General features: G+C 46.9%; 2 protein-coding genes across 7 annotated transcripts in view; one reads left to right on the plus strand and one right to left on the minus strand.

Annotated features, from left to right (window-relative positions):
- Positions 1–2,451: 2,451 nt before the first annotated feature.
- Positions 2,452–11,523, plus strand: CRIP3 (cysteine rich protein 3). Of its 6 annotated transcripts, XM_019642720.1 has the most exons (9): positions 2,452–2,624; positions 8,500–8,757; positions 8,980–9,074; positions 9,491–9,548; positions 9,644–9,775; positions 10,526–10,597; positions 10,721–10,815; positions 10,914–10,971; positions 11,138–11,523. In XM_019642720.1, the coding sequence occupies exons 2-9, from the start codon at positions 8,607–8,609 to the stop codon at positions 11,191–11,193; spliced, it is 717 nt and encodes a 238-aa protein (XP_019498265.1). In that variant the 5' UTR covers positions 2,452–2,624; positions 8,500–8,606; the 3' UTR covers positions 11,194–11,523. The 6 variants fall into 6 exon arrangements, with proteins under 6 accessions (XP_019498265.1, XP_019498264.1, XP_019498266.1 ...); XM_019642719.1 differs by lacking the exon at positions 2,452–2,624 and having other exon boundaries at positions 7,876–8,757; XM_019642721.1 differs by lacking the exons at positions 2,452–2,624; positions 10,914–10,971.
- Positions 11,524–11,821: 298 nt separating this feature from the next.
- Positions 11,822–13,879, minus strand: part of SLC22A7 (solute carrier family 22 member 7) — a 6,323-nt gene continuing 4,265 nt past the window's right edge. The window contains 3 exon segments of the mRNA XM_019642725.1: positions 11,822–12,303; positions 12,692–12,898; positions 13,650–13,829. Of these exon segments, the coding sequence (XP_019498270.1) occupies positions 12,249–12,303; positions 12,692–12,898; positions 13,650–13,829 (442 nt within the window). The 3' untranslated portion in view covers positions 11,822–12,248.

Below are 13,879 nucleotides of genomic sequence, written 5' to 3' on the forward strand. Positions count from 1 at the left end.
CCAGGCTTTTAGGTCTGTCTGGTTTTTTTTGTTTGGTTGGGTTTTTTTCCCCATTTTCTGTCCCTTGCTCTAGGGAGCCACAGACAGTATATTTAAATGCCTTCAATGGATGCTACTTGGAAAGCTGCTCCAGCCTGAGAGGGGCAGAAAAGGTCAGCTTCAGCACAGGTCCCTCAGGGAACCACGAGACAAGGAAAAATTCACAGCTTTTGAGAACAGGGTATATATACCCTGGCACCAGCAAACCACACAAGAAATGTGACAGCTGTCCCCAAGCTGGGGAATGGGGGATGGTAGAAACATAAGCACAAATGCCACAATGCTTTGTTATTAAAGTTTAGCAGCTTTTTTCATGAAGCACACCACTGGTTGGACTCCACTGTAAGTTTTTTTATCAGATCCCAGAGTTCTGAAAAAGCTGATTCTGTCCGTTTTTGCCAGATTAATGACAGCTTCAGTGGAGGGACTGATTCTTGGAGCTCTCTGCTGTGCCATTTCTGTGCATCACACTAGGTCTAACTCTCTGAGGAACTGTCAGACTGTTTTCCACTGCATTTACACCACTTTACATTTCTACCAAAAATGTGAGGGTTTCATTTTTTCCACATCTTTTCCAACACTTGTTATAATATTTTGTTTTTCTTTGTTCTATTATAGCCATGCTAGTGGGTGTGAAGTGGTATCTCCTTATGGTTTTTATTTGCATTTCCCTAATGACTAATGATATAGAGCATCTTTTCATGTGCTTATTGGCCATTTGTGTATTTTCTTTGGAGAACTATCCAAAACTTTTGCCCATTTTTAAATTGGATTACTTGTCTAAGATCCATTTGTTATATATAATTTTCTAGTCTTTTTTTAAAGATTATCCTGAAAATTGTGCATTAAGAAAATATGTATATAAAGCTATCTACAGTGTCAGAACTCTACACAGCATGATGTAATTCTTAAATACAAGAAGTACTTCTACCTGTGTAAAGATGCAGTTGTATTAATTAAGACTCTTCAGACTATGAGTAACAGAAACCTAATTCAAAAACCTTAAGAAAAAAATGGATAGGGGTAATTTATGCCTTGGTAACCAAGAAACTGAGGCAGAATTAGATCCAGGAGGTCAAAATGTCACCAGGACTCTCTCTTCCCCATTCCCCCCAGCTCTGCTTGACCTCGTTTTATCTCTACTCAGGGGCAGGCTACCATGGTTCTTACAGGCTTGCCTCTTGAAAATGAGAGTGTATCTTTCCTTATAACACCAAAAAGTCTCAGGGAGGATGTTGATTGGTATGACTTGGACCACATTTCTGTCGCTGAACAATTACTGTGGCTAGGTGGATGAAGTACTCTGACCAGGCTCTGGTCATCAGCTCACCATGGGAAGGCAGAATCTACCTTACTGAACAATCGAGGCTAAGTTGAATTAATGTGAAATGGGGAGAGATGAGATGCTCCCGAAGAAATGCTTCTAAGTAGAAGATAAAATGGCCCCTATAGAGCTGCAAAGATTCAGAGCCTTTTTTGTAGCCTTTTCTTTGTGGTTGCTTATCAAAAGATGCGTGCCCAAGTTCTTATCCCCACTAAGGTACTGGTAATTGCTGCCCATATTTTAATAGTGGCTGAAGGGACAGTAAGAGATTAGAAATAGAGATCTTATAGCTGTGCCTGTTCCAAAAGCTCAAGAGAAGAAGAGAAAAAGTATAATCAATTTGGAGTTGGCAAGAGGCTGGAAATTGACTCCTGATTCTGTGACCTTGAGCTTCACAGAGGAACTGAAAGGCTCCTCTATAGAAAGGTAAGCGTTTACATTTGGCTTAATTCATAAGATTAAACGGTTGTAGTTCCATTAACATAGTCTTATGACCTGGAAGGACTCTTCTTGTGTATTGTAAAAAAATTACCCCTTACACCTTAGTAAGAAGATGAGGAAGTTGCTCGTAGTGACCAAGGAGCATTGTCACTATTTCTATAAGCAAGCTGACCACCAAGACTCACTCCTGTCTTTTTCTTCTCAGTTTCCAGCATATGGAAACATTTTTTCTGCTGCAAATTATTTAGAGGTAGTTATTTTTATATACTTTCAGGTGAAATATTTCATGTCCAAGTGATAATTGAGAGGACAAATATATCTTTGCATGGAAAACCATCTTCAAAGCTGTTGTTAATTTCTGCATGAGCACAGGTTGAAGGCAGCCATGATGAAGGGGAAAGGAATTCTTTCCTGCCATCTTGGTTGTAAGTTAGTCCAGCTGATACCTCTGAATCACAAAACGTAGCCCACTCAATAGCCCCAAGCTGCTAACCACAAGTAGTTATGCATAGTGCTCTCAACAGGTTCATGCAATGACAAGTTGATGCTGGAAAACAAGGGGAAAAAAGTCGAACAGACTCTTCCAAGAGCCGTAAATGTGTGATTCTACAGCAGCAATTCTCTGCAGGTGGGAGGATTAGTGTGTGTTTAAGAAAGAAATTCAGCCTGTTTTTGTTTTATGTGTATGTTTCTATTATTGTTTTTTAAAGTAAAATAAACTACAGAAAGTGAAGCTTTCTAGTTGGAGGGAATATTCAGAAGATGGAGTGAGAAAGCGGAAGGATTATGGGTAATGAAGGTAAAGAAACACAACAAAGAGGTAAGGCTGATTTTTTTCATTAACACACCAGAACTGAGAGAAACCTTTTAAAGAGTCATGTGGGAACAAAGTTTTTGATAATGCCTTAAAAATCACAAGCATATGGCATGTACATGAACATGTCTACAATGATATAAAATAAGTGGAGTTTATAGTTGCCGTCAAAATTCACTGCAACGCTAACCTGACACATAATAAGCAGCCATATTTTTAAGGTGTTTTACAGTTTACATAACACTTTCCCCGATTCTCTCATTTGGTGTATATTTAATGATAGACATAATTGTGTTACATGCTAATTAAGCTTAATTAGTAAGTTCTTGTGAATTACTGTAATTAGTGGGGCTGCTTTCCTGCCAAAGCAAATTTTCAGTTCTCTTTTTACTTTATTAGTTACCTAGTATTTATAATCAGGATCAGTTTAAATCATATTTCATTTTGTGTCATACGCACAAATCCTTATATATATTAAGAAGCAAACTCTTGAGTCTGTACTCCTGAGCAGCTAAATTTCCCTTGCCTCAGGGCTTTTGTTGTTGCAAAACTCTCAACCCCTACCCATCCCTCCTAATCCCATTCAGCCCTCATCTACTCACACTTGAGGGAGATTTATGTATAACATTTAACATTCATTAACCAGCAAATTTTTTTTTTTTTTTTTAGCTGAGCCATCCTGCTACCTGTTGGCAGCTCAACGGCTGCTCAGCTCGGGCTGGACTCGAAGCGCTGTTGCTCAGAGCTCAAACTCTTCAGCAAGCTCTTAACCAACTGAGCCACTCGGCCGGCCCCCAGCAAATATTTATTGAGCACAATATGCCAGAAATTGAACAAGGCACTGGAAGCATACACAGTGGTTGGCAAAGCAGTCCTGACCCCTGCCCTCATGGAGCACACAGACTAATGGGATAGGTGAAGCCTAGATTGGAGTGGGGGAGGTGCGGAGGAAATTGGCACACCTATTTTACTCTCCCACTAAGCTACAAGCCTAGCCTTTATCAGGGTCTCCATTTGCCTTTTTTTCCATGTTTGGTTCAGCACTCAGGCAGCTGTCATAGATTGTACCCCTGCTACCCTCTAGCACGGGATGCTGAGGGAGATAGTGTCTAGGGCCTATAGCCTGTTATTGGGTAAGTGAGAAGGAGCTGAGGTTAGGCAGGACTTAGTGAGGTGAAGATATTGAGGAAGGAAGTCCCCCCAAAAAAATAGCATTTGCGGAGGCCCTGAAACAGAAAAGAGCTTGGCAGCTCATTTAGTGTTGTTGGAGGGGTTGCTGCAACAGGAGAAATGGCTAGAAGAATGAAAGGTGGAGGGTCCTGGAGCCAAGTGAAAAACTTTATCTTGAAGGCACTAAGAAGCCATGGAAAAGTTTTAATGACATTTCTCTGCCTCTTGCATCTCAACCCATTATTTGCCAGGATAGGCCCTCTTATCTTCAGGTATAGACATGCTGTGCCAACCGGTATCCTTTCAGACTGAAACACATGGGCAGCTTAGCAGAAACCATGCTCAGTAGCATAGAGTGGAAAGAGTATGAGCTCTAGATCAGAATGCTTGGGTCTGTATGACACTGAGTACATTTCTTAACCTCTCCAAGCCACTTTCCTTTTCTGTACAATTGGTAATGTAACATTTAAACCCCTCATCAGGTTGTTTTAGGGTCAGAAATAACAAGTATAGTGCCTATCACTGGCACTCCATGGATTGTAGTTATCACTGTTTGATCATTGCTTTCTTGCTAACACAAATTTCAAACTCCTCTTTGGGAGTGAAATCACAGAATCAGATATTGTCAAATTGTGACGAAACCTTAAATGTCTGTCTGTCTCTCTATATGATGCTTACATCCCTTCTGCAACACTGACACTTAGTTGGTTTGTTGTCCAATATTACTTATAACATTCAGAGGCAGGAAGATCATTACTGTCTAAAGCAGCCATTCCATATTTGGGTCCTATTACAAAGTTCTTTTCTTGGGTTCAATCCAAATCTGCTTTCCTGTACCTATCACCTGAGACCCCTGTAGCCAGAATGCCTCTTCCATGTGATAGCCCTTCAGATGCTTACAGAAATTATAATGTATCCATCACCACTCACCTAGAGTTGAAAAGCTTTCTTTTTGCCTAACAGCAACAATAAAAAGGGTCAATTCATCAAGAAAACACAACCCTAAAACATACATGTATCTAACAATAGAGCTTAAAAACATGAAGTAAAAGGTGTTCGTGGGAGATTTTAATAATAATAACAACTATCATTTAATGAGCACCCACACTATACTTGGTACTATAGATACACAAATAAGTCAATCAATTCCTGTCAATTGAACAAAGTCAGAAAAGTAAATAAGTGTAAAATAACTTTACAGATACTGAGATGAAGGTCTGTGCAGGAAAAAAGCAGGGGTTTGGGGACACCAAGGGAACAATCATCTTTATGAAAGTATGAAAGGGGTCTGCCTCTTATAAGAGATGACACAAACTGCACCCCAACAATTGAGTAGGTAATTCACTAGCCCCCCCTTATCCGCAGTTCCACACTCCGTGGTTTCAGTTACCCACAATCAACCATGGCAATCTGAAATACTAAATAGAAAATTCCAGAAATAAACAATTCTTAAGTTTTAAATTGTGCGCTGTTCTGAATAGTGTAATGAAATCTCATGCAGTCCCACTGCATCCAGCCTGGGATGTGAATCATCCCTTTATGCAGCGTATTCATGCTATATATGCCACCCCACCTGTTAGTCAACTAGCCATCTCGGTTATTAGATCAACTGTTGCTGTGTCACAGTGTTGGTGTTCAAGTAATCCTTATTTTACTTATATTGTTACAATTGTTCTATTAGTTATTGTTAATCTCTTACTGTATCTAATTTACAAATTAAATTTTATCATAGGTAATGTATATATAGGAAAAAACATAGTATATACAAGGTTCAGTACTATCCATGGTTTCAGGCATCCACTGGGGGTCTTGGAACATGCCCCCTGTGGATAAGGGGGGACTACTGTACCCACACTCAACTGGACTTATCCATTTGTGGTATTTGTTATAATATTATTTTAGAGGCTTTAGTCACACCAAGTATTTAAAACAGCCACTGTCAGTAACTGCAAATGCATTCCTACAAGAAAGGCTAATTTTTTCTGTTAGCATTCTTTACAAAGCCTCTTTTAGAGCCAGAATAATGGAAACCAGGCAAGGAAGAAGAGTGGAAATATTGTGATTTGCTGTAGCTGCAAATGGATGGCAAATATTGGAAAGGAGGGGCCTCAACTAGTCTTTCCTAAGCACTGAAATAGAAGAGATGAGGCATACTGAGTTTGTCATGGCCCTACAATACAGGAAGGCCACAGAAGATGGGGAGCAATAAAGCGTTTGCCCCGCTGACCTATTGCAAGTAGTGTAAAAGCAGCATAATATCACACTCTGATGCCTGTTTCTTCTAGTGGGGTCCTGTGCCGGACGCCAGGGTAAAGATGACCTGTCTGGGAGGCTGAGGCCTGTGCACAATGTGATCCAACACGGAGAGAGCTCAGGAATCTTGCGAAAGCACTATCTGATGTGCCCTGGAAATGCTGAGCATAGATACTTGGTCAGCTGAAGCTAGTGGCCCTTCCTAAAGGAGGCAGTATATGTAAGAATAAATACAACAACGAAGTCTTCCCAACCTCCCGAAGTAGGACCTTCTCCATGAGAGCCAAAGAGAGCGAAGGCAGTGACCCTCCAGCCGCCTTCTTCGTAAAGAAACAAATGAGAGAAGCAGAAACACAAGAGTAAAATATCAGTGGAGACTGAAGCTAATACTTTTCAAGTTTGTTAAAGAAGAAGCCCTTGAAGGAACAGTTATTAAACAAAGGATCTTGAAATGTTCCCCCAAACAAATAATGAGATTGTGTAGAAAAGATTCTTTCACAGTGAGTAAGCCTTCCACTTTTAAAAGTTAACAAGGAGGATAAAGCAAGTGTTATAAACAAAAGGTACTGATGGAGATAAGTCAGGAAATAGGAGTGTTGAGTCCCATCCCCACTGCCCAGCTGAGGGGACTGAAGTCCAGCGAGTCTTGGAATCCAGAGACACAGCTAGGACGCCATTCACCCAGCAGGGCACAGCACTGCAGCCGGTGGTGAGTTTAGCACACACACCCCTTCAGCCCTTTCTGAACTGACTTCACAAATTAAAGGAGCTTACTCCAGAAGAATCTTCATTTCACCACGATACTTCATCAAGGGATTGTCTACTGTGCTGGGGCATTGGCACAAGCCCCTCATTTGCTGGGCTACCTTAAAATATATATATATTTCCCTTCAGGCATTATCATCATCATCATCATCATCATCATCATTATTGAGACATTATATTGAGACATTATCAAGACATTCACATACCATAAAGCTTACCCTTTTAAGGTATATAATTCACTGATTTTTAGTGTAGTCACAAGGTTGTGAAACTATCACCATTATCTAATTCCAGATCATTTCATCTCCTCATAAAGAGACTGCATACCCATATTCCCCTCCCCAAAACTCCTAGCAACCACTAATCTACTTTCTGTCTTTATAAATGTCCCTATTCTGGACATTTCATATAAATAGAATCATACAATATGTGGTGTTATGTGTATGGCTTCTTTCACTTAATGTTTTTATGATTCATCTATGTTATAGCGTATTATCAGTACTTCATTTTTATGGCTGAATAATATTCTATTCTGGTTATACTACAATTTGTTTATCAGCTGATGGACTTTGGGTTGTTTCCACCTTTTAGCTATTGTGAATAGTGGTACTATGAACATTCATGTACAAGTTTTGTTTGTTTTTTTGCTTGTTTTTTGTGGGCAAATGCTTTCATTTCTCTTGAGTATATACCTAGGAGTGCAATTGCTGGTTCATGTGGAAGCTCTACGTTTAGCCTTTTGAGGAACTACCAGATTGTTTTCAAAGGGCTGAACTATTTCACATTCCCGTCAACAGTGTATGAGGGGTCCAGTTTTGCCACATCCTCGCTAACACTTGCTATTACTGACTTTTTTATTATAGCTATTCTGGTAGGTATAAAAGGCTATCTCCTGTGGTTCTGATTTTCATGTCCCTAATGACTAATGATGTTGAGCATCTTTTCATGTGCTTGTTGCCCATTTGTATGTCTCCTTTGGAAAAATGTCTGTTTAAATTCCTTGCCCATTTTTTAATATACATTTGGGTTACTAGACCTTTATCAGATACATGTTTGCAAAGTATTTTCTCCCATTATGTGGGTTTAAATTTTTGAAGTGTCCTTTGAAGCACAGCTGAGCTGCTTTTAACAAATATTAAAACCTCTTAAATTCGGAATATGAATTGGTGTCTGAATTATACTTTTAAATTTAATAAGCATTATAGTTTTACAAGCACTGTTTGCAGATCAAACTTTGAGGTTTCCAAACTAAGAGTCTGGAGTTCATTATGATAGCTATTGCTTTTATAGAATCTATATGCCAGGTGCTGTTTGGGCACTCTGCATGTATTAACTTATCTAATTCTGACAACGATCCTATGAGTAAAGACTTATCATATGCGTTGTGCAGATAAGAAAATGGAGGCAGAGGGAGGTTGAGGAATTTGCCAGAAGTAAAAAAGTAGCAGAGATGGGCTCCAGATTCCGTTCCTCTTAACCACCTGCGACACCGCCAAGGTGGAATTGAACCATTTCAAAGAATGCCTAACCCCTCACTTTGGGTTTGAAATAATAGTGCCTTTATGGCGTCTGCACTCTGGACATTTTCCCTCTCTTTACCAAGCCAGAAACTAGTACCGCCCTTCCGGCTGTCTTCATTTCTCCCTCCCCTCCCAGTGTGGCTTCAGTACCCTCTCTCTGCTTCACCCGTCAGAGGCTTTAGTGTTTGGAAGTAATTGCGAAGTTGCCTGCAGTCCCCCAGGTGGAGCAGCCTAAATTTCTAGCGACCAATGGGCGTCCAGGAGCAGCGAATTCAGCCCAATGAGGCTCAAAGCTGAGCCGTGGGCGGAGCCAGCAGAGGGGGCGGGAACGGAGTCCCCAGGCGGTGCCTACTGTGTGCAGCACGGGCTGCACGCACTGAGCGGAGCCATGAGTTGGACCTGCCCGCGTTGCCAGCAACCTGTTTTCTTCGGTGAGGCCCGGGCTGAGGAGGGGGAGAAGATGGGGATAGTGTGAGCCGCTGGGTTCCCTGAGGACGCGTGGAGCTGGCCACGGTGTGGTCCTAGACTCCCCTTCCACCTGTGGGGCGCGTGACACTCGGGCGGGATGGGCGGGGCTAAGGGGGAAAAGGAGGGTGCGTGCTGCGCAGCTTGGCCTGGCTCCTCGCAGCCCGGTTCCACCTTGTTCCCCACAGCGGAGAAAGTGAGTTCGCTGGGCAAGAACTGGCACCCCTTCTGCCTGAAATGTGAGCATTGCCACAGTGTCCTGTCCCCAGGAGGGCACGCAGAGGTGAGACCTGGCCAGGGCCCATACCCCTGTGTCTGTCACTGTCCCCCAGGCACCAGCCCAGTTGTGGCCTGGAGACCCACCAAAACCAACCTTAGTAGCCCACTCCCAAGACCACCTACCTGGTGGGCCCCGCACCAGCCAAGGTTTTGGGAGCCTGAGTTGTGCCGGTGGACCCCATGCCTTTTGAGGGGGAGGAGAGGGCAGCAACACTGCTTCCTGACGTGCCCGTGCCCTGCATCCCTGACCACAGTGGCAATTCTGGCATGCCAGCCCACCCCTGATCTTTCCCAGCCCCATCAGCCCAGGCCAGTGGACAGACACACCTGGCAGCCTGTTAGGGGGGAAGGCCCGTGGGGCACAGGAGTGTCCCCCCTCCACTGGCCCCGAGCAACCCCCTTTCCTCTGCTTGTGCCTAGCACAACGGGAGGCCATATTGCCACAAGCCATGCTATGGGGCTCTCTTTGGACCCAGGGGTAAGTACCAGCCTAGAGGGGGACTAGGACAGCAGAACTTGCCCTGTGGCTGGGAGCTGGACACGCAAGCCTGACCTCCCCTCTTCTCTCTGCAGGGGTAAACATTGGTGGTGTGGTCTCCTACCTCTACAACTACCCCATTCCTACTCCTGCCAGCACCACTCCCCTCAGCCCCAGCAGCTTCAGCCCCCCTAGGCCCAGGACTGGCCTCCCCCAGGGCAAGAAAAGTAAGTGAGGTTGGGCACCAGCTACCCCTCCTCCTGACCTTTCCCCAGGCTGAAACGGGGGATCGGGTGACAATCGCCTACACAGTCCAACGCCTGACTTTCCTACAACTTTTGTTCATGGCAAAATCTTCCCTTATACGTGACCCCTTTTTTGATGTTCCCTAATGTCAGCTGCTGAGCTCAGAGGTAAATTGGGCAGATGACATTACCACCCCCGTGTTACTGGTGAGGAAACTAAGGTCCGGAGAGGGCAAGTGACATTGTGCAATCACAGCTAGTCAGAGGCAAAGCTGACCTAGAACTCAGCCTTCTCCCAGGCCAAGGCCATGGAAGGAATGACTGACGAGTGAGGGGTCATTGAGACGGGGCCAGCCCCTCACATTCTTCCACTTCTCCCCTCTCTCTGTTCCTTCCTCCCATCCCCTGCAGTGGGCAATGACACCATGCTCCCCAACACCTGACACCCCTGCCCCGGCCAGCTCCTATATCAGCTCGGGTTTCCTGAGGATTGAGTTGCTGACAGGGTTGGGCTGGTGGGCACCTGAGCCCCTGGGAGAGTGAGAAGGAAGCAGGTGGTCCCCACTGTAGATAAGAGATGGGCCAGGGGACTCAGCTCTGCCCTAGGAAGGCATACTCAGGGATGCACGTGGCTGTTGGATAGGACAGTGCCATATGCAGGCTCATACTGGGGGGACCCTATTTAGGCCTGGCCCCCACGTCAGCCTTAGCCAGGGCCTCTTCCCCTTAAAGGTCCTCCCCACACGAAGATGTTCACTGGGGAGACCTCACTGTGCCCCGGATGTGAGGAACCTGTCTATTTTGGTAAGTGACAAGGGAAAGCTTGGGGAGGGGAGTGCAGGATGGCCTCAAAGGGCAGGAAGGTGGTGCAGGGCAGGTGGGTCTCCGTGCCCTGCTCCTAGGGCTACTACCTCTCTCCACCACCAGCTGAGAAGGTGATGTCTTTGGGCAGAAATTGGCACCGGCCCTGTCTGAGGTGCCAGCGCTGCCGGAAGACCCTGACTCCGGGGAGTCATGCTGAGGTGAGCAGGGAAGGACTGGGTGGTTCTGTTGGGAGGAGAGATGATAGAGATGGGAAAAGGGCCAAGCTGAGAAGGTTCTCTTTCTCTCTGTGTCCCAGCATGACGGCGTCCCCTACTGCCACATCCCCTGCTACGGCTACCTGTTTGGCCCCAAAGGTGGGCAGCCCCACCCCAGGCACTGGGCCTAAAGTATGGCATGTGGGTCTGTGTGGACAACTTCCCCTGTAGTCAGACGTACCCCAGGTCCCTCCCATTCCCTCCAGCCCTCAGCCCAGCACCCCCACAGTCCCAAGGCCTTTGGTGATGGGGCTCTCTCCCTCAGGTGTGAACATTGGTGATGTGGGCTGCTACATCTATGACCCCGTGGAGATAGAATGAGATATCCCAGGAGAGGACACCCTAACTCGGGCCTTCCAGCATCCCTCCATGGTCCAGTGGGAGCTACAGAATTCTCCAGTCCCATGGAGATGGGAGAAGGTAGCGTTCCGGCTGCCTGGGCCTCAGCTCCATGGTAGACCAGGAAGTCTAGACTTTCTCTGTCAACTCCTCCTTTTTGCATTCCTATCTGGTCAGGGCACTTGGGCCACCCTATGTTGAAGGGTAGCCTCCTGGCCTTCCCAATCGCTTTCCCCGCCAAATTCTGGAACTTCAAGGTACTCATAAAACTTGTGTTTATTCTGGCTTCTCCAATAAAAATGTTGGCTCCCATGCTTTCAACTCTTCTTTGGGCATGAGGCCTAGACAGTGGGTTGGAGGGTGGGGAATGTGGGGGTAGAGGAAGCATTACCCCGCAAAGTGCCAGGGAGAGAGCAGGCCAGCCAGGGAACAACAAGTCTGTTCTCCTGGTCGGTCCCCTGGCCCTGGCATTGGGCAGCCCCGAGTATCACCCAGTGGAACAGCGTGCCTACCAGCTCTGTTGGTACCAGAAGTCATCATAGGACAGTCCCTTTTTTAGCACCATCTCTAGGAGCATCTCACTGAGCATGACAACAGATAGATCCCATGGTGAGGTCTGTTAAGGGACTTCATTATCCATTTGACAGATGAACAGACTGAGGCCCAGAGGGAAAGCCACATGCCCAAGGTCACACAGCAAATTGGTGGCAAAGCTTGGGATCAGAATCCAGGGCCAGGCTCGATGGCTTCCCATCCAGGGCTCATTCCACAGCTCCATCCTGCTGCCCCAACCCAAGGGGCACCTTTATTTACAGAATTGCCCCAGCCATGAGAGGTGTGCCAGAATTCTCCGGCAGCCCACTGCATTCTAGGAAGTCACCCTGTTGCTGGAGGCTAGATGAGCACAGAGAGGGGCATTGGTGGCAACGCCTGCCCTGGGCCAGGAGCTCAGTGCCCCCCTCCCGGGTCACAGGGCCTGCCCTGCTCTCGCAGCCCCTGATGCAGAGCTTCTGTGCAGGACCTGCCCCTGATACCCCTCAGTCGTGGACCTGCTTCATGGGCATCTCTTCCTCCTGTAGACTGGATGGGGCACTGGGGAGGAAGGAACCATGAGCAGTGGTTTAGCCCCATGCCCACCACCCAGCCTGCCCCAGCAGGGCTGGCCTAGGGCTTCTCCAACTCCTGGTATACAAACATGTCCTCCCACAGGTGACTCCCACATGTCTGTACATGTCCATGATTTGCAGGCATACCTGAGTGTACACACATCCACCTTTCCCTGGCAATCTTGGGTATTGGGGTACACACATGCATGGACTCATGTACACTTTTATACATGCAGTTTACGTACCTCAGGTCATGTACCTGTGCTCGCTCACTTACATGCACCAGATACACACACATGAAGACATGTTCCTCTCTGAATCCTACCTAAAGCATTGGGACCTGAGCACCCATACCCACATGCATGCGCACACACCTCTTCCTCTCCACATCCTGGATGGTCTCTGGCAGCTGTTCATGCCTTGTCTCTGGCAGCAGGAGGGCAGTGCAGGCAGCCAGCAGGGCAGTCCCCCCATAAGTGAGCTTGGGCAGTGGCGGCCATACTCCATCCAGCAAGGTCGCCAGTGGAGCCAAAGAGCCTCCCAGCCGGCCCACCAGTGAGGTCAGTCCCATCCCTGTCTGTCTGTTCAGAGAAAAGATGGATGAGAGGGTTAGTGCTCACACTTATTTGGGGCCATGCCTCACAGGGCTTCCCCCTTGGACTAGCAGTCCCTGGTATCCCCTTTTCTCCCCAGACAACTACTAAAGCTGGGGCTTCTTTCAGGTGGTCTTCCCACACATCCCCGGACGCGGGGCCCCTAAGCCAGCACCCACCAGGGGATGGCGCCCCCATTCTGACAGAGTGCCAATCAGGTATCACTGAAGGAAAATAAATGTCACCAGAAAGGGGACAGGGAAAGAGTCATGTGGAAGGCAGAGGGTCAGCAGCTCATAGGGACCCCGCCATGTAGTTAGCGGAGGTGCACAGCTTTCTCAGCACACCCTGCTGCCTGCAGGTTTCCTCCCCGCCTACAAATAGCTATGAAGCCGAAAGGGCCCCAGGCCTAATGGCCAGAGGCAACCCCCATGGCAGCGCCGCCTGGGCTGGAGAGAATGGGATGGGATGGATAGATGGGGCTTTTTGCAACTGTTCTCTTTTAAAAGAGACCCAGAGAAGATGTCTGACCTCATTCAGGGTCACTTAGTAAAGAAGATAAAATGCCCCGCCTTCTCACAGACTGAGGCTGAGGCTCTGATTAGCTCTGTATCCCGGGTGCAGTGCAAGGACTAGGTGAGAGGGACTGGGGTGCAGTGTGTGTATGTGGGGGTGTTGGTAGATGTGACTAACAAGCCCTCTCCCCAGGTGGGTTGCCTGGGACCCAGGCTCCCCTCACCTGAGCACAGTAGGGTACAGCTCCGATGTGAACAGGATGACAGTGGTGAAGGAAGATTCAGAAAAACCTTTCCCTATCACCGCCAGGGTGGTGCTCCACGACACCATCTCTGAAGGGAAAAGGGGTTCAGGATAGGAGGTGCAGCCTCTGGAGAGGGCGGGACTTAATGGCCCTGAGGTTCTTGGCCAGGAGGCGGGGCCTCTTGGAGTGGACTGGGGGGGGGCAGGGGG

This window comes from Hipposideros armiger, unplaced genomic scaffold, assembly GCF_001890085.2.
Source record: "Hipposideros armiger isolate ML-2016 unplaced genomic scaffold, ASM189008v1 scaffold_72, whole genome shotgun sequence".
NCBI classification, from domain to species: Eukaryota; Metazoa; Chordata; class Mammalia; order Chiroptera; family Hipposideridae; genus Hipposideros; species Hipposideros armiger.

Excerpts from the sequence above, each read along its gene's own strand:
- CRIP3 (XM_019642720.1), top strand. The coding sequence starts at position 8,607 with ATGAGGCTCAAAGCTGAGCCGTGGGCGGAGCCAGCAGAGGGGGCGGGA. Across the intron at positions 9,549-9,643 it reads GGCTCTCTTTGGACCCAGGG|GGGTAAACATTGGTGGTGTG; the intron begins GTAAGTACCAGC and ends TTCTCTCTGCAG. Across the intron at positions 10,816-10,913 it reads CTCCGGGGAGTCATGCTGAG|CATGACGGCGTCCCCTACTG; the intron begins GTGAGCAGGGAA and ends TCTGTGTCCCAG.